Genomic DNA, 19122 nt, shown 5'->3' with positions numbered 1-19122 from the left:
GGGAAAGGGACTTGTCTCATGTCATCTGGGTGGGATCAGACCCAGGTCATCTGGGGCCTGTGCTGGATCTCTGCCTGCCCAGCCGCCCTGCATAGTGGACTGGTGCTGAGCAGGGTGTGTTGGCTGGGGTACCCCTTCCTGCTGGTGTTTGCCCATCCCCATCAACGAACTCAAAGCAGAAAAGGAGTCAATGGCCAAACTGTCCAGGAAATTTGCTCCCAAAGCTCAGGCTTTCTTGTGCCTGCCTGGTGTGAAACTTGCATGTCCCCTCCTAGATATCCCTGTGTGGCTCCTCCATAATGCTGTTTTTAGCTCACCGTCACCTTCCTCGGGGGATGAGGAAGAGCTGGTTGGTGGGCACAGTGAGAGCAGTGGCCAAGGCCACAGGAGTTGTGGGTCAGCAGCAGATGCACAGGAGCTTCTGCATCCTCCCCTCTCCCACCTGGGGAAGATCATGGTTAGCATGATTTATGCTTGGTGTCTTCAGCTGGATAAGCAGGCAGCAAGACTGCAGCTGGAAGCTCATGAGGATTTAATTTTTGAAAGTTGAAAGAAAGTGATTTTGGGATTTGTACTTGGTTGTGGAGCACAAGGCTGTTTGGAAACCAGGAGATGCTGTTGCAGGGCAGTGACTCACTGGATCATCTTTTAAATCTGCTTTACTGTTAAATGTTCTCTCTCTTCTGTCTGTGCTTTAAGAAGAAACCAGAAAAACTTGTAGTTTGCTGGAAATGACAGCTTCAGGCATTGAAAGGAAAGCTCTCAAAGCTCCATGCCTCTGTAAGCTTGTCTGGGGCATACACACATCTGCTGTAACTTTGTCCCCTGGTGCAAGTGCTGCAGATGTTGCACAGCTCTCTTCTGCCTGTTATCACAGCCTTCCCTGTGCAAATTAAAAAAATAAATGGAAATTTGGCATGCAAGTTTGGAGTCGGGTGTTCAGGGAAGTCATCTGGATTGGCAATGCTTGTCAGCTCCTGAACCGCTCCTTCCCCTGGGGTCGGGTGGGACTGGACTTTGAGACTGGTTGCTAAAATCTCAGCATATTTTAGCCAAGCTCTTCTACAGTACAGAAGTCAGCAGGATTGGTCTTCCTGCTCTCCCAGGAGTAGCATAGTGGTTGCATAAACCACTGCTGGTGAAGCTGAAGGCAGCACTGTCTCAGGCTTGGCGTATGGCAGATGTGTGTCTCAAACCATGGTGGCCCTCGGGTGATGTGTGCCAAGTGCCAGCAGGATCATGGAATCACAGAATCGTTTAGGTTGGAAGAGACCTTTAAGATCATTGAGTCCAACCATTAACCCAGCACTGCCAAGTCCACCACTACACCATGTCCCTAAGCACCACATCTACACGGCTTTTAAATACCTCCAGGGATGGGGACTCCACTTCCCTGGGCAGCCTGTTCCAGTGCTTGACAACCCTTTCAGTGAAGAAGTTTTTCCTAATATCCAGTCTAAACCTCCCCTGCTGCAACTTGAGGCCATTTCCTCTTGTCCTATAGCTTGTTATTTGGGAGAAGAGACTGATACCCACCTCACTACAAGGTTTTAATCTTGCATTAATTCCTGTTAATTATTGAAGATGCACAGCAGGAAACTGAAAAAGCTGGACATAAACAGCAAATGTCCATCGTCCTTATATCTACAGTTATTTCTTTTACTGTGGGTATATTATAGCTTGTATACACATTGGACCTGTTTCTTTTAATCCCATTAACTTCGTGGTCTCAGCTGCTTCATGTGAAAGTGAGTCCCAACATGTCATGGTCCATTACAATGAGTATCTTAAACAAGGGGTCAATTAGCCAGCTTTTCATATGGCTTGCCACCTGCTTTTTCCTGCCTTACAGCAGACAGATCTCCCCTTCTTCTTGCCATCAGTTACTTTCAGTGCATCTTAGCCCTTGGCCCCTTGGAGATGTGACTTCATCACGCTGAGGGACCCAGGGCTCTTGGTGGGATTCTGGGGGTGGCATCTCCCCATCACGTAGCCTGCTCTACTGGGGTGGAGAACCCTGCCTGTCAGTCCTCCCCGCTCCTGGTAGCGCCGGCTCCAGCTTGACCTTGCTGCAAGCTCTGCTCCGGAGTTGCAGCACGGCCCGGGGATGCTCTCTGCACCGCCTTCACCCAGCTGCGTTGGGGAGCCAGCAGGAGGGGAAGGAGGCTCCAAGCCACCACCCCATGTCATCGGGAGACAGAGCCAGCATTGTCTGTCATGGGGTGATCAGCCTGCAAGTTGTTTCTGGTGAGCATGGATTTATGTGCTGGTGAAATCCCCCAGAGACTAATAACTTGTCTCAAGCAGATGGGGGATGTTTCAGGAGTGATCCCTCCCTCCCATGAGGTTACCTGTGTTGCAGATGGGGTGGGGTTTTTTTCTGCACTTTGATCAAAAGGATTTTTTTTTACCGTTCCAAGTCAAAAAGTGACTGGGAATAGCCTCTGTACCCATGGTGGTTACATGGGCCTGGAGTCCTCTATCTGGATGTGCTCAGGCGTCTCTTGGGATTGCTCCCAGCCCCTGTGGTTCTTGGCAATTTGAGCGAGGATGAGTTCAGAGACCTGTTTGGAGGGGGAGAGCCACAAGGGCACTTTACTCCCGACTTGTTTGTTGAGGACACCCAGTCGTGACGTGTTTGAACATGAAGAGGGTCACCACCTGAAAATGGGTACAGGAGGTCTCCAGATCATCTAGACCACTTCCTAGACCACTAGGCTGTGGCTTCTGAGAGCAGCCTCAGCCCTGCCTGTCTGCTGGATGCTCACTCCACCATTGGCCATCCCCAGCAGGGTGGCTGTCTCTTGAAGCAGAGAGGCCATCTGCGAGAACAAGACTGGGCCGCAGGTGTTGAAGTGATGATGAAAGTAAGGGGAGCTCATGTCGCAAGTTCCTGGATTATTTTGGTGGGAGAGTGCCATGTGTTTTGCCTCATGCACTGGCCTCAGCATCTCCTTGGCCTCTGGCCGTGGATGGTGAGGACTGGGCTGCATGTGAACACCAGCTGCTCTGCGCCACCAATGCTTGGAAGCACCAGTTACAATCTATGCCCTGCAATTAGGACCTTGGAACCCCATGCAGTGATGCTTGGTGGCAAAGCAGTTGGCAGACACCATCCCTTTGGGTTTCCTACCCTCTCTCTGTGCTCCAGGCTTTCTCCCCAGGCCAGGTCATCATAGTGTGTCCCATGGAAGATAGATTCTGCAGGATTTTCTAGCTCAGCCATGCAGAAATGGACCACTGAGATTAGGGGAAGTGAGCATCTCTGGGACATTAAAAGCCCCTTGTAAGATTGGTGGGAGAGTTGGAAGAAATAATTTTGCTGGAAGGCACAAAGTGAGCAAATAGTTGTTTCGTGTTGGATTCTGTAAGCCCACAGCATGTCTCCCCAGCTTGTTGCAGCTCTCCCTGCAGATGCTGCTGGTGGACACTGGGAGAGAGCTGGAGACCACGTACTCTCGGGACATGCATCCTCTCAAAACATTCTCTGCCCTTTTGGAGCTTTGTTTTAGAAGAACTTGATTTCTTTTTGAATTTCCCTGCCAACTTGCCTCATTTCAATGCTTTAGAGAGGAGTCAGCCCTTCAAAAGAATTAAAATTTAAAAAAAGAATCAATGTTTCATTTTGAAACTATTCTGCTCCATCATGTGCAAATTGAAGCCATACCCATGGTCCAGATGGGCTTTGGATGTTTTTCCTTGGGGATCGCTTGGCAATCATGCAAGGAGCCTTTTTTCTTGGTGACTGCCTCAAACCTGCCTTTTGAAACTCCTGGGGACGTGCCTTTCCTTGACTGATGAGCAAACTGAGCATAGCGACTGCTTTCCTGGCGTTGAACCTCATCGTTCCCAACCTTTCACGGAGGTCTGGCATCCCCTGGCCCGGCTGATCCGCCTCTTGCTGATTTGGGAAGTGTCTACGCAGAGGGTCATCCCCTGCAGGAATGGGAACGTGAGCTTACGCGGGGGGCAATGCAGGCTTGTGGCGTGGGCTGAACTGACCCACAGGGAGCTGTCGGGGAGGGGAAGGCATGTCCCGTGGGAGTTGCCCGCAAGCTGGGCTTTCCTCCGGTCAGTGAGGGCATGTGATGGAAAGGGCGGAAGATGCAACTGCTGCCTGAGCATCTGCAAGGAGCACTCAAGGTTTGGGGGAGGCTGAAGTAGCCCAGTTCTATCAGCGACAGCCATCGAGGCTAATTCTGCTTAATGGGCTCCAAGCATCCTCTCCGCTTTTATTTAAACCTGTGTGGTTCCTCTGTGTCACCTTATGCAAGACCTTCAGATAATTATTTTAACCATGCGCCTGGTTGCTGAAAGCCTGCATGGGCGGGTGCTTGTTGTCACTCAGGCTCCGCATGTAAATAGATCTAAGTGATGTTTTGACCTCAAACTGGTTTTTAATACAAAAATGTAGATCTGTCAGGGAAAATCTTGTTGCATATTGATGGTTTGATAGAAAGCAAAATATCTCATATCAGCAGTTTCAGATGAAACTTTTTTTAGGTTTAGAATTATTTTGGCTTTGAACTTGGTGCTACTGGGGGAAAAACAAAACAAACCTTTAAAACCTTTCAATGGTGAGGTGAGAGCTTCTACCATGGAGAAAATTAAATGTGTGGTCAGACTTGGGATGTTTAGGGGTTTTTCCTCATTTCCTGCCACTCATCCAAATTCAGAAGACGCTTTGCCTTTGGATCGATCCACCCAAGGTCACGCAGCACCATCAGAAACGCAGGGCTCAGACGGGGCAGGCAGTGGTGCTCCGCCGGGATGTGGCTGTGTACGGGGTGTGTGAGTTCAGTCCGGCCTCGGACGCTGCAGGAGCTCGCGGCAGAGGAGGGGTGGTTCCTACGCAAGGGCTGCTTTGAGGTTTTCCTGCAGGTTTTTGGTCAAGTTGGTGCAAAAACATGCCTTGAAAATTGTCCTTTTGTGGAAGCTGAGTTTAGACTGAGGTTTTTCAAGGATAATTCCCCAGCAGACGAAGTACCACGCTGGGGATGTCCCCGGAAGCCGCCGTCCTCGTTCCTGTTCCCTGAACAACCGGTTTTCTGTGTGTCCTGTAATGCTCGAGGTCCTGCGACCAGGGCAGGAGGTTTCATGTTGGCTGCACCCATGGGTGTTGCCTTGAAGGCATCTAGCGAGGAAGCATGAGGCAGCATGTGTATCAGCCTGGGGAGGTCATGGCAGCAAGTCCTGGGAGCAGAGAGCTGCTCAGGTGTCTCATGGAGTGCTGTGGCCACCAACCCTCTGATCTGCTTCTGAGCAGCCAAAGGCAGAAGGGAGAAAAAAATATGGGTGCTTTGATGTAATCTCAGATGGTTTGGGAAGGTTTGCTACTGTCTTTCGTCAGCCCTGAAGGGCAGGAAAGCAGACATTGTGGCACCTTGAAGCCAACTCCAGCTCTAGCAGGCTCTAACCTGAAGACTTCTTGCTGTGTCGGGTGGTGTTTCCAAGCCTGGGGAGCCCAGCAATGCTCACCACCTCTCTATCCTTTGTGTCTTTGCCTCAGACCTTGGCAGAAGCAAGGTTTCCCAGAAATGGGACCAAGCAGGGGCTATTATCTCTTGGAGGAAGTATTGGACAAGTTAGGGATGGCTCTGCAAAGGGTCTCTGCTCCAGCTCCCGCTAGTCTTATCTTCCTCCGAGCTGGGTTCACGTGCATTGGGTAGCGTGGTGCAGCAGTGAGCAGTACTGGGGTGGGGAGGAGGAGGGAGAGGCTCCTGGCTTGCCCCTTCCATGCTGATTTCTTGCCCTCTCACTCACAGCTGCAGCTACAGATGTTGACGACTGTGTGCTGGATCAGCCCAGAGCGCCAGGAGGGAATGGACAGATGGACCAGCATGCTGACAAGGAGCTGTTTCCTGAGGGGGAACTGCTGCTCCAGGTATCGTGCTGCAGCTCACTTGTTTGGGGTCTTCCCTTGGCGCCCGCCATCCGCTGGGCACGACGGCTGGTCCCTGTCTGCTGAACCATACAGCAGCTATGGGGCATGGGGTCCCACCTGTGGAGCAAGAGGAGACCCTGCCTTGCCAGGAGCTGCTTCGCTGTGATTGCTGCAGGCACTGAGCACCTTGGGACAGGGCCCAGTGCCTACCGTTCCCTCCTACCCCCCACCGCAGTTTGCTGCCACTTCGGTTACGCTGCAGCGGCTCTGTAGGGGCTGTACTGCCTCCATGAACAGAGCAGGGCTTGGGGTGGTGGGTTGCGTCATCCTTGCAAAGGCATTGGGTGATGTCTGCACCTGTAGCTTGCAGGTATTAACTGTCACTGAGCCCAAACCTGGCATTTTTCCTTGGGACCCACTACAGCTCACAGACCCAATGTCCACAAGCTCATCCATCCCAACCAAGAGGTGCAAGGGTAGTGTAGGGATTGATCCCTGATTAGTCTCGGAGGTGGTGGATTCCTTGTGCTCTAGTAAATGCTAAGAGGAGAATGGTGATAGCTGCAGGATAAAACATCCTCCAGGAACTCTTTGCCCTACCTGGGGCATTGCATGAGCTCCCTAGGATGAGTTCACAGCCTGCCTGGGATAAAAAAGCCCAGGCTCAGTTGTAGGTTGTGGGTGGGGAAAGAAGGGAAGATGGATCCTGGAAGGCAGTGGTGGACAGAATCAGTGGGCGGTGGGAGCTTTGCTTTGTAGAAAGGCCAGTGTGTGTCTAATGAAATGGTTCTCAATGAACTTCAGAGAACAAGGAGCTGCTGAATCAGCTGGCCAGAATGCTGTTTGTTTGGGCTGCAATTTATAAATGTAAGCTGGAAAGAAACGGGGTAGAAGGTCACATGGAAAGGTTGGTTGCTGTGTAAACATCTGGGCATGTCAGCTTCAAACGTGCTACTCCTTGGGGCTGCAGGGCAAGTCTGTGCAAGACCTTTAATCTTTCCATGGCTGTGTTCCTGACATCGCATGTGTCTGTGCTTTCTGGGCCTTCAGTCCTCTTCTCCCTTCTTCCACCTCTCCAAAGACTAGCAGATGGATGCTTTGCTCTCCTTAAAGTCTGACTTTGGTGCCTTCAACCCTGCTCCTGCACAGCCTTACATGAATGCTCACCGTTACGGACAGGCAGGCGGGTGAGAGCAGAGCCCCAGCAAGAGCCCCCACAGGAGATTTTGCTGAGGTGGTGACTCCTGGGAGCCTAGCATGACTTTTGGTGATGAAGCTTGGACCATGTGAAGTCTCCCATGTGAGTTTCACTCTCAGGAGTGGTCTCAGCTGGCTGCAAGTGTGATAGTTGCAGAGGAACAGCTGGAATAATGTGATAGCCAGGAGGGAGGCCACAGTTGCCCCAGTCCCATGATGGAGCTGCTCCCGAGTGCTCTCTGGGGGTTTGAGCTGGGCCATATGATGGCAATTTGTTGAGGCACCAGAGCATTGGCAGCCTTGGGTGACTGAAGGCATCTGGAGAGCTTGTGAGGTGTTAATGTGACAGAAATCCCCCAGCTGAGCTGCCCAACTTTTTATTCCCTCAAAGAGCATTTTAATCTGATACTGTAATTTGCAGAAAACTCTGACTCAGAGCCCCTCAGGGGGCTGCATCGCACAAAGGAAAGGGACCGGTCCTGCTGCAAGCTGGATCTGTATGGTATCAAGCAACAGGCTCAATGCAGCAGCCTCTCAGATAATCCAAGTGACTAAAAAAAGCCATCCCAGCCGAGCCTGACTGTCGCTGTAAATGGGCAAATGCGTGAGCTGTGTCAGCCAATTGCTCCTGCCTCCTTTTTGCACGGGGGAAGAGGGCGAGCAGAGCTGAAGGAGCAGCATGAGCGGCTGGACCCTTCTCTCCAGCCTGGTTTCAAGCAAACGGCATGTCCCCATGGTCCCCTCCAGGGGCAGCTCAGTGTGGCCGAGCTGGGCAGTGAGGGCAGAGTCCATATTTGTGGCAGGTCCTGGCTTGACGCTTATGAGACCTGCTGAGACTTCTGTCCACATCTTGATTAAACCCAGACTTCCACTTAAGGTTTTCTTCTCCTAATTTCTCTCCTTTTATTCACTAGTAAATTAAATCTATTGCAGACAAGAGCAGGGTCAGGAATTACTAACTGGTGCAGTACTTTCCTTTTGGAGGAAATCGGCCTGAAATGGTCACCAGATATCTCTGGATCTTCATCTTGCCTCTTTTTCTGGGTATTCACTTGATGCATGAGCTCCCCTCCCTCCACCCTAGCCATGATCTCCCCTATTTTTTGAATAGTTTCTCTAATTTGGCATAGGTTTGGTCACTTCCAAGCAGGGAGCTACCAGTTGGGTATGTATTTAGCTGCAGGCCATGCATATGTAATTGCAGAGTGCAAGGCAAGAAGTGAAGTTGGCAGATGGTATGAGCACAAAGATGTTTTTTATAGAGACTAGGGGTTTTTTTGTGTTTAAAGCCTTATCTTCTGTCATCGAGAACATAAGCAAGAGGAGAGTAACTTTCCCAGTATGGTGTCTCATAGTGGCAGTTCAATGCCAGGATGTGTTTGAGGGCCTTCAAGAGCAATGGGGCCTCTTGAGACATTTGTCAGGACCAAGAACAAAATCAGATGAGAAGAAGGGGTTGTGGTCCTGTGTAATGGGAGACAGATGAGAACAGGATGCTCTTGCCTCCTCAAAGATGTGTCAAGCAGCCTGTATGCTTATAAGGACCAGGGGCTGCCACTTCAGGCATCACAGGTGCGATGTCAGGACCTTCACAAATCTGGGATCTGAATTTCCAGATTTTTCCAGCTCTTTTGCTTTCAAGGTGGGTGTTGTTTTTAGCTGCATTACCATCTTTGAATGATAGCAGTGACTGGATTTGTTCTTACTTTGTGTACTTTGTGATGAGTTGTTCATGTACCCTTGGAGCTGAGAGCAGAAGTCCGAGGGACAGTGATGTCCTCAGGTGCTAAGGATTAAAAGGCAGTTTTTGGGGGTGATTGGAGAAAGCGTGGGGAGAAGACATACAGAAATGTAGAAATAAGCTTGTATAACCTCCTAACTGTAAAATTCAAGGTGAGGAGCAAGGCCCAAAGTGTCTTCAGAGGTCATCCTTAAAATGAACGAGTGGATAAATAGGCCAGGTCAGTGACTGCCAGCAGTTTGGTTACTGTCTCTGAAGGCTTTGTTATGCTTGAACTGATGGTAGGCTCCTCCTGGAGTCGCCAGGCTCCTGCATGGCTCAGGACAGTCCTTCCTCCCAACTGCCTGTTGGTGCTTGTTGTTGAAGTTGTAGGCAGGTTTGTTAGAGAAAATCAGAGCCATGGAAGAATATAGCTGTACCCAGCTGGTACAGCTGGAGAGGAGGTAACTAACTCTAGGTCATCCATGAAACCTCTCCTTAGCTGGTCCCTCCTGATGCAGGAGCTGCCCTGCAGTGAGAGGGCTTCAATGAGGGGTCTAGAAAAAGTGGTCAGTCCACCTTTGATCATTGCTCATGCCAACCCTGGGGAAAAAAAAAAGCCCAACTATCCAGGATTAAAAGTCTTGCATGGTCACAAGGTGCTTTCCTTTTTTGGGGGGTTCCTTGTGGATGAAGAAGGTCCCTTCCCATCCCCAAATGCTTAAGAAATACCTGGAGAAGTTAATCTTTCAGCAGCTGAATTAAAGCCAGAGAGAGTAACTCTGGGCTCATCTTATGCTTTCAGGCACTTAATGGATTTGTCATCGCCGTGGCTGGAGATGGCTACATCTTCTACATCTCCCCTACTGTGCAGGACTACCTGGGCTTTCATCAGGTGGGTACTGTTTTTTCCTGACTGTTAACAGATGGATGCAGTCCAGGTCTGGGAAGGAGGTGCTGACAGCCATGCCAGGGCTTTCTTTTCTCCCCTCCCAGCTCCCTTGGGTTGTTTTTGATGTATGTTTTCAAATGAGTCATGTTCTTTGGGGACTGTGAAAGCCAACAAGCATGCTTGTGACTTTAGTAGGAACAGATGCAAGCTGAGCAATGGCAGGCTCTGTATCCTCTTGTCTTTGTGTGTAAGAGGGGTGTGAGATTTTTCTTGTATCATGCTGCTGGGTGCATATGTTCTCACTTACAGAGAGCTGAGGGTATCACAATGGTGAGCAGTGTCAGTGCCCTGAAGTCCTGTGGGTTACACAGGATGCCAAGGAAAAGCAGGGCTCTCCCCACATGCACCCTGTTACCTCCTGTTCCCCTGATGTCCAGCTCCTTTGGCCAAAGGACTGAGTCAACAGGAGGACTGTGAGACTGCCAAACCCATTTCATTGCATGGGTTCCTGGTGCGCCTGCAGCGACTGATGTGTTTTCTTCTTTGTCCTCTTTGCACCCTTGCCCAGCTCATGGTAGAAGGATCCTCGTGGGCTGATGCCCCAAGTCAAAGCAGCTGTCAGAGACAAGGAGTGGTCTTCTCAAACTACCTGTATGTCTGGTTAAGCAGGAGGCTCTGCTCTGGCATGTTTCTGAGGGCAGGGACATGGCAGTCGGTGGCCTGAGCTGCCCCTGGGCTTGGAAGGGTCATGCTGACCACCACAGCATGCAGGGCCAGGATGGGAAAGGCTGGTCCAAGACATGGCCCTAGAAGAAGGGGGCTGTGCTGGGAGGCAGGTGGTGTGAGGACTTGCTGGTGTTTCTGCTGTGTGGCCAACCTCACAGCCCAGCATCAGCATGTCTGTCTTTCCTGGTGGCCCACTGAAGGAAGATAGCTTGCACTGGGATACAGATTCCCATGGGTTTGGAGTAAAAAAACCCTACAAAAACCTTGTTTTAAAACAGCAAATCCCCCTGCATAAGTCTGAAAAAAAGAAAAATTAGTTTGGTTTGGTCAAAATGTTTTGATCAACCTGAAATTATTTTTTCACATTGATCCTGTGGAAGAAACAAAACTGCTTATTTGCAGAGGGCTAGGGATGGCAACGCAAGAGAGATCTTGCATGCTGTTGCAGACTGGCAATTTGTGCCCCACAAACAAATTCCCCTCTAACAACTCACAGCCTTTCTGGCTCTTTGTCTGAATTTGGTCCTGAGAAGATACTAGAAGTTAAGACATGCCAGGCAAATGCTGCTTCTGCAGCATTCACCCCACAGATGGCGAGCAAAGCTTCCCAAAGAGCAGGGGCTCCTGTGGCAGGGGAGGGAGCTGGAGTTTCAGCATCTTCCATGGACTGTGGTTAAGGATCAGGAGCCAGAGCCAGTGTAAAACATCTGTGGAACAGCTGGGTGACACCACGAGAACCTCAGCCTTGCCGGTGTGGGGAACGGGGTGGAAAGCTGTGCTTAGCAATGGCCAGGGGACACTGGGGGAATGGGTGGCATTGACAGTCCTGAGCAGCCAGGGTTACTTGGACACAGCCATTTCTATTGCTTCTAGAAGCCTCAGAGCTGTTCCCACGATTTCCCCAAGCAGACCCACTCTCTGCTCCCTTTTCCTCCTTCCTGAGCCACCCTCCCTAAAAGCAGCCGGTTCCTGGTCCTCGCTCTCCACGCGGCACACAAAGCTGGTTGTGTTTGCCTGTTTCTTTACACTCAATCACTGCACTTTTAGTACCCACGAAGGAAAGCCTCCTGCCGTGTCCTCCTCCAGACGTTCTGCCAGGCCGGGCAGGAGTCGACGCTCTTCTCCCCTTGTGTCATTCCAGTCAGATCTCATCTACCAGAGTGTGTATGACCTGATCCACGCGGATGACAGAGCCGCCTTCTGCCACCAGCTGCACGGGGCCCCGGCGTCCAGCAGCACTCAGCACGCTGCCGGTGGTGAGTGCCGGGGCAGTCCCCAGCGGTGATCCCCAGGGACCAGCCAGCTGCTTCTGTGTGGCCACCCCATGCCGGAAAACCCTCCTGGTAGCATTTATAGCCACGAAGCACAGCTCTGTGCTGAGGAGCATCCCACAGCCTCCCCATGGGACTCCACAACCAGGGGCTGGCATGGCCACCTGTCACAGACGTGCTGTCTTTGTGCAGACGTGCTGTCTTTGTGCTAGAGGGATGGGGACACTTCTTCCCAAGCCTTTTTGCTTTTCAGCGTTTGAAATCCCATTTATTTCAGTGGGGGCAGCTTGTTGTCTTGCTCATGTCTGGGAGGCAAGCTGAGCTTGCAGGCACCAGAAACTATCGTGAACTGGTAATTCCCCATGGCAAGGTCTTACCCCTTTTGTGAAGGTCATGGGTTCACTTGAGCAGCAAAGTCTCCACAAGGCCATGACTTCAAGGTGCGCAGCTTGGAAAGCTTCATTTTCCCTTTGGTTTCCCAGACCTCCCTGGTGACCGGCCGCTGCTGGCTGGATGCAGCACCGCGTCCAGCCCCCAGCACCTCTTCCCCGAGAAGCCCTCCTTCGTGGAGAGGAGCTTCACCTGCCGCTTCCGCTGCTTGCTGGATAACTCCTCGGGATTTCTGGTAATGCAGCCCCACACTGGGACACCCCTCTGCCCCCAGCGTGTTCCCTAGGGGCTACTCGTGTCCCATAGGGGTGGGAGCACAGCCGGTTCCCATCACCCTGTTTGCTTCACACCCATGTTTTCTAATCCCCTCTAAGGCTTTGAATTTCCGTGGGCGTTTGAAATTCCTTCTCGGGCAGCAGAAGAAGGCATCAGACAGGTCCCCACTTGCCCTCTTCGCCATTGCAACTCCCCTCCAGCCACTCTCCATCCTGGAGCTTCGGACCAAGACGCTGATCTTCCAGACAAAGCACAAGCTGGACTTCACTCCCACGGCCTGTGATTCCCGGTAGGGCATCTCACACCTTCCCCATTGCAAAATCCACGGCTGCAGGCGCCGGGCAGAAAGCCAGAGCCCATGGGAGCAGAACACTTCTGACCCAGCTCCTGTGGCAAGTTGTCTGATGCTTTTGTCCATCTGCTGCTGGGCATTTCTGCAGCCCCCCAGTAACATGGGGAGCAGATTAACTGGGTGCCAGCACTTCTTGGCTGCCGTGTTTTAGCCCAGGAAACTCAGCGTGGGATTTTGTGGAAGAGGGGATGCAGCTCAGCCCAGGATGGAGAGTTGCACCACCCGAAGTGGGAGGCTCTGGCTAGCTGCCTGGGTGCTGGGTAGGGGATCACGTCTGGCTGGTGGGGTGCAATTGGGGGATCCCTCCCTCTGTGGTGTCACTGGGTTTCTGCGCTGTTTCCAGGGGGAAGGTTGTCCTGGGGTACACAGAAACGGAGCTGTGCAGGAGGGGGTCCGGGTACCAGTTTGTGCATGCAGCCGACATGATGTACTGTGCGGAGAACCACGTGAGAAGTGAGTCCTGGGGGGGGGCATTGGGGCAGGAACGTTCGTGGGGGCCCTTGCAGCTCCCCGGCACCAGTGCAGCTCTGGCCGTGCCAGTACTCTTGCTTCTTGGTGGGCCAAATGTCCCGGCTCTGGAGCAGCTGTGATAAAGGCTCTCCCCTCCTGGGTGATACCTGCTCGGGGAGCTGGCAGGGGGACAGCACCGCACGTGGCATCGCGCGCTGGCTGCGTCCTGCCTATCCTGCCCCCATAGCATGGGCGCAAGGTGATGTGCAACATCGTGGCATCTTGCCCGTGCCGTCTTGTCCCTGTGGAATAACCGTGTCTGTGCTGCTGCTCTTCTCTCCCTGTCCCAGTGATGAAGACGGGGGAGAGTGGGCTGACTGTTTTCCGGCTGCTGACCAAGAAGGGTGACTGGGTGTGGGTGCAGGCCAATGCCTGGCTGGTGTACAAAGAGGGCAAGCCTGACTGCATCATTGCCCGGCAGCGGGCCCTGTCGTGAGTATCGCTGGGTCTCCAGCTGTGTTCTCCTGCTCTCAGTGTGGGTGGCCGTGGGGCTGCTCGGGGCATGCGGAGGCAGTGAGGGTGGAAGAAAAGGTGGTTGGGTTGCACGGTTGGCACTTTTGTAGCATGTGCGCTCCCATAGCAGGGGGGCATGAGCAAAACAGCTCTGAGAAGGTGTTTGTGGACATGCTTGCTCCTGCCTGGGGTGAGCCCTGGGCAGGCAGCCCTTCCCTGAGCCATGCAGACCTCCCCACGGGCTCCCCAGAGCTCCAGTCCTCCACCAGCAACATGGTAGCCAGCCCAATCCAGCACCCTTTTCTTGAGAAAAGCCAGGGCAGGGCTGTGAGCTCCCATCTCGCTGTTGGCAGGGTGGTTTTGTCTGGCCCAGAGGAGGTGCTCATGCTGTTTCCATCTCTTCTTCCCTCTGCCCTGAAGGAATGAAGAAGGGGAGGAACATCTGCAGAAGAGAAACCTGCAGCTGCCTTTTAGCTTTGCCACAGGGGAAGCAGTCCTATACGGGAACGACCTTCCTGAGTTCCTGGACTCCTTCCAGGCTAAGGAGGAGTTGCAGACACAGGCAGACTCCCGCACGGGGCAGCGCTCAGTAGACCCCAACTCTCTTCTTGGGGCCATGATGAAGCAGGATGCATCCATATACATCTCCCATGCTGATAATGTGCCTCAGTTCTCCTTGCCAGATCTCATTGCTGAGCCTGATGGACTGAGCCAGAATGAAGAAGTCAGTGATGCCAAGGAGGACAGTGACTCCCTCCTGGTCGTTATTGAAACCCTCTTTGAGAACAGCAAGGTGGACAGAAACATCTGCCAGACCCTCCAGACCCTCAACGTGAACAATGCAGAGCTGCAGCAGTGGGAGGAGGCTTTGCTCAGCTTGGGTGCAGAGGAGGAGCCACCAGCTCAGGAGGTTGGCGAGAGGCTAGGGACCGAGGTGACCCCCTATGTGGAGCAGATGCTCCTCAGGGAGGACGCTGGGAAGAGCATGGACTTCCCACGCTGCAGTGCACCACCCTGCAATGAGGAAAACAGTGCTGTGGCTCATTTCCAGCACTGCTGGGCAACTAATTCAGCATTTCAAGCCCCACCACAGCCCCAGGCACCTGGTACACAAGGCCAAGATGCTGTGGTCTCTTTAGTCTCCATTACATCCGAGGTCAGCTCTGCTCAACCAGAACAGCAGGTCCCATTTAACCCAGCCGGGCTGGTGGGGGGGACCATTTTGGATGCCCTGGGCTCTGGCAGCAAGCCCTCTGTAGCACTTCAGCTGGCAAACCTGGGACAAGTGCTTCAAGCAGAAGTTACCACCTCTGCTCCTGTAGGTAACACTATTCCTAATGATCAGAGCCAGCCCTGGTGTGAGCTGGTGGGCTCAAGCTGCCCACCTCCATTGCACTCAAATGCACTAATGACTCAGTGGCACAATGTTCCTGTCCAGGCAAACCCAGTCAATGCTTTGGGTCAGAGCGATTCTCCTGGAGGCTGCTCATCAGAGGCTTGGATGGCCACAGCTCCAAAACAGCTGGAAGCAGCAGGAACACACCTGGAGTCACAAACTGTGCTGGTTAGCAGCCCTGAGAGCTGCCCAGGGTCTGGGCTGTGGTTGCTGCCCTCCCAACCTGCTCCTTGCCCTGCACGGGGCTTGCATGAGTCCTTGTTCTCTGGGGCTGGGGACCTCCGTGATGAGGAGGCTGCTCTCCCTGCACGAGCATCAGCACCCTCAGGAGTCACCCAGCTGCCAGGGGATGGTGGCTTCCCCAAACAGCCCCCGATACTCCCCCCAGAGCCCAGCCTTTCCTGGGAAGGAGAGCAGGACAAGTGGTTCATGCAGCACCAGCCGTGGCTCCTGCAGGCTGGGGCAGCTCCTCAGAGATGTGGTGGGACAGGTCCAGTGCCACACAGCGGACTCCTGTCGGGGTCCAGCACCGGTCCCAGCACTCACCAGATGGACCACGTGTTGCTGCCTGAGTGCCAGTACAGAAATAACTTTTTTGGATGCGAGAGTGCCTTTCTTTGGGATGCCTCTAAAATATCCCTTCCCCAGCAGCTGGGTGCTTTGTCTTGCCCCACTGAGAGCCACCCTGGAGCATCACGTTCCTCACCGGGCTCAGTTTTGAGGTGCTCAGCAGCTCTCCCTGCGAAGGTGGGTGCGGGAGCGCTGCCCTCCTCTGAGCGGGGTCCTGGCTTCCCATCAGCATCCTTCACAGGCAGGCAGCCGCTCTGTGGCTGCGAGGTCCAGCTCAAGGTGAGGTGTGAGGGCTGCAGGACCTGAGGGGAGCACCAGCTCGCGTGGATGGAGCCGAGGGGTGGTGCCGGGGGGATGCAGGCACAGCATCGGTTGTGGTCAGCCTGGTTTGAAGCCTCACTGTGAACTAGGAGCCACATCTTGAAAAGCCACCAGCAATTATGAGTTCTTCTGGCCGTGTACACCTGCGAGTGGTACCCCATGTTTCCTGGTCACTCAGGATTTTGTCTTCCAGTGCCTGAAATGAGGTGCCGTAGCAGAGCTTTCGGGCAGTCTAGGATGAATTGTTTTGTGTGTTTTCCCATGAGAAGTCTTTCAGGGAGGTGCAGCAATACCAGTGGGGAGGTTTGTTAGACTCTTGGAGTCCAAGAAAGGACACCCCGCTTGCTGGCCCATGCACTCCTGGCAGCCTCTTGCAGATGGACCCACTGGCCTTATAGGCACCACAGGACTGAATTGCTCTTTCTCGATGCAGCACGGTATCCTCATTACCTGGGTGTATGGACCACCCTTGTCAGGTTGCTGTTTGGTCCCCTGCGTCATCTCAGCCTGCCTGAGCCCCTCTGCTCGGCTCCTTGCTCCCTCCCCCTGTTCTCCATCCCCTCTCCTCTCCTTGTGACCAAGCCCCAGGTGACTGGTTCCCTTAGAAAAGGGGATGTTACCAAGCACTTTGAGAAGCTCAGGGTTTTGGGCTCCTCAGCAGCCTTCCTGGGGAGTTTGGGAGAAGCAGGTACCAGGCTGTTGTGACCTTTCTGGGCAGCAGGGTGGGGAAGGCCCAGCCAAGCTCCCCTTGGGTTTGTCACTGGCTTGTCCTTGCCTTCCTCTCCTGTGCTCAGCAGTGCTGTCAGACAGAGGAACAACGGGGTTTACTCCTGCAATTGCTCAGGATGGTGTGGTTTTGCCAAAGCAGTGAGAAAGAAGGGCAGGAGGGGATGCAGTGACTGCTGTCTGCCTCTCCACTTTGTGCCCTTCAAACTGTTGTCCTGGAGACCACTGTAACCACTTTGTTGAATTCCCTTTCTTTTGTATTTTTTAACTGAAGATGTGATTTTTTTTTTTTTTTTTTTTCCTCACCATGGGGCAAATTATCCCAGATCTGTCAGGGAAAACCCACAGAAAAAGCAATGATTGGGGGGGGGGGAGGGTTTGGTTCAAGACCAGATGTGGCAAGCCAGGTCGGTCAGAGAGGTCAGAATGGTTGGGGACCTCCACATCTTCCCTCCCCTTGTACCCATCACCCTGAGCATCATGTATGCCTCTCATACAAGTATAAATTTGCCAAGTGAGTAAAATCAGGTAATTAGTGCAGGGCTAGCCCAGCAGCAAGCCTGCGTGTGTCCTGCTGTGGGGTGGCCTCATCTCCCTGGGTCTCTTCCTCTGTGCCCTGCTTTGCCTCGCTGTGCCAGGGCTCCCGGGGCTGCTCGCAGGGCAAGATGGGGCTCAGGAAGGGTCGAGCTCCCGGCTGCAGGCTGGGAGCAGAGCGATACTGGAAGGGAGCCAGACCCCTCCGAAGCGGCCTGGAGGAGCACCTAGGATGGGGCAAGGAGCCGCCTGGCCACCGTATGGAGCCTTACAAATCAGCGGCCCCAAAAAGCAGCAGGATGGACTCTGCTCACCAGCCTTTGTTGTCCTGGCACCTGTAAGCCAACGTGAAATGGTGCATGGCCCCAGGAGGGCTGCCGGTGCTGCAAGAGGTGTGCCTGGGGGGGACACCCCGCCAGGCTCTGCTGGTGGGGGCCGAGACAGACCCCTGGTGCTCTGTTACTTGTCTTGCCTCTTCAGACGTTGTGTGTGTGCATGTAACATCTCTTTTTGTGACAGTGTCTCATTTTACGCTTTGTGATTTCTTTGTGTTACTGCTGGCAGAGGGATGATGCTGAGGAGAAAAAGATGTCCTGAAACTCACCCCCTGTATTTGGTTACGTATTAAAAGGCAATTTGCTTTGTATAGCGGTGATGGTTTGTTTTGACCTGAAACAGTGTGTCTCTATTTCCCTCTTGAATGAGCAAGTATTTGAAAAAGCCTCTTTTCAGCTTAGCCCCGAGACCCATTTCTCTGGGCTTTGGCTGAATGAGGACAGTTCTGGCTCACCCCCTCCTCCTGCACCCGCAGAGACGTGATGGAGAAGGGCTGTACTTTGCCTTGTACAGGGTAATTTGGGGAGGAATGCAGCCCTGTGGACACCCTCTGATGTTCCAGGCAGTGAAAACACAGGTTGCTGCCCTGTGTGCCCTGACCTTGCTTGGTGCCTGGCCCTGTTGCTGCCTGTGACTCGGGAGCATTTTGGAAGGACAGAGCTGGGGGGACCGTGGCTGGGGCATGCACACCCCCCCTGCCTCCGGGTGAGTGCACAGCCGTGTGTGCCCAGCCCAAGGTGGGTGTGTGACACGCTTGTTCTCACTGTCCCTAGCCACTGTGGGCATGCACAGCAGCAGAGGTGTGACGGTGTCCCCCCACTGCACCCCTTTACCGCCCTGTGCAGTGGTGGGGCTCAGGCACGGTTATGCGTGACGCTGACGTGCACGCACAGCTTTCTGGGTGTCATGGCCGTGCATGCTTGTGCACAGACAGACTCGCTGCCGCACACACGGACGCGCACCCTGATGCAGACGCGCACCCTCGCAGTGGCGTGCGCGCAGTCCCACTGACAGTCATCCTGGCGTGCCGACACGGCTGCGGTGACACAAGTGCTCACAACCCGCATGGGTGGTGGGGCTCACTGCCCCATTTCCACTCCTCGTCACCTCACTCCCCCTCACCCCCATCCACCTCTCATCACCCCCGCATCCCCCCTCACCTCCCAATCCACCTTCAGCCCCCCACATCCCTCCTTCACCTCCATCCACCCATCACCACCCACATCCCCCCTCACCCCCATCCACCCATCACATCCCCATATCCCCCCCTCACCCCCATCCACCCATCATCTCCCCCACATCTCCCCTTAACCCCATCCCCCCATTCACCCCCACATCCCCCCTCGCCCCCATCTTCCCCCCTCACATCCCCCCCTCGCCCCCATCTTCCCCCCCCCACATCCCCCCCTCACCTCCATCCACCCATCTTCCCCCCCCCCCTCGCCCCCATCCACCCATCACATCCCCATATCCCCCCCTCACCCCCATCCACCCATCATCTCCCCCACATCTCCCCTTAACCCCATCCCCCCATTCACCCCCACATCCCCCCTCGCCCCCATCTTCCC

At 53.7% G+C, this 19122-nt stretch overlaps 1 protein-coding gene across 1 annotated transcript in view; it reads left to right on the top strand.

Annotated features, from left to right (window-relative positions):
• Window positions 1-17819, top strand: part of LOC142414638 (uncharacterized) — a 28110-nt gene extending 10291 nt beyond the window's left edge. Inside the window, exons 3-10 of the mRNA XM_075512058.1 lie at window positions 5766-5884; window positions 9607-9696; window positions 11561-11675; window positions 12173-12315; window positions 12455-12645; window positions 13052-13161; window positions 13509-13650; window positions 14092-17819. Coding sequence (XP_075368173.1) covers window positions 5766-5884; window positions 9607-9696; window positions 11561-11675; window positions 12173-12315; window positions 12455-12645; window positions 13052-13161; window positions 13509-13650; window positions 14092-15943 — 2762 coding nt within the window. The 3' untranslated portion in view covers window positions 15944-17819. The remainder of the gene's footprint in view (window positions 1-5765; window positions 5885-9606; window positions 9697-11560; window positions 11676-12172; window positions 12316-12454; window positions 12646-13051; window positions 13162-13508; window positions 13651-14091) is intronic.
• Window positions 17820-19122: the final 1303 nt, after the last annotated feature.

The sequence above is a fragment of the Mycteria americana genome, chromosome 9, assembly GCF_035582795.1.
Source record: "Mycteria americana isolate JAX WOST 10 ecotype Jacksonville Zoo and Gardens chromosome 9, USCA_MyAme_1.0, whole genome shotgun sequence".
Classification (NCBI taxonomy): Eukaryota; Metazoa; Chordata; class Aves; order Ciconiiformes; family Ciconiidae; genus Mycteria; species Mycteria americana.
Note: the sequence above shows the minus strand (reverse complement) of the source record. Positions and strands in the feature narration are given on the sequence as shown.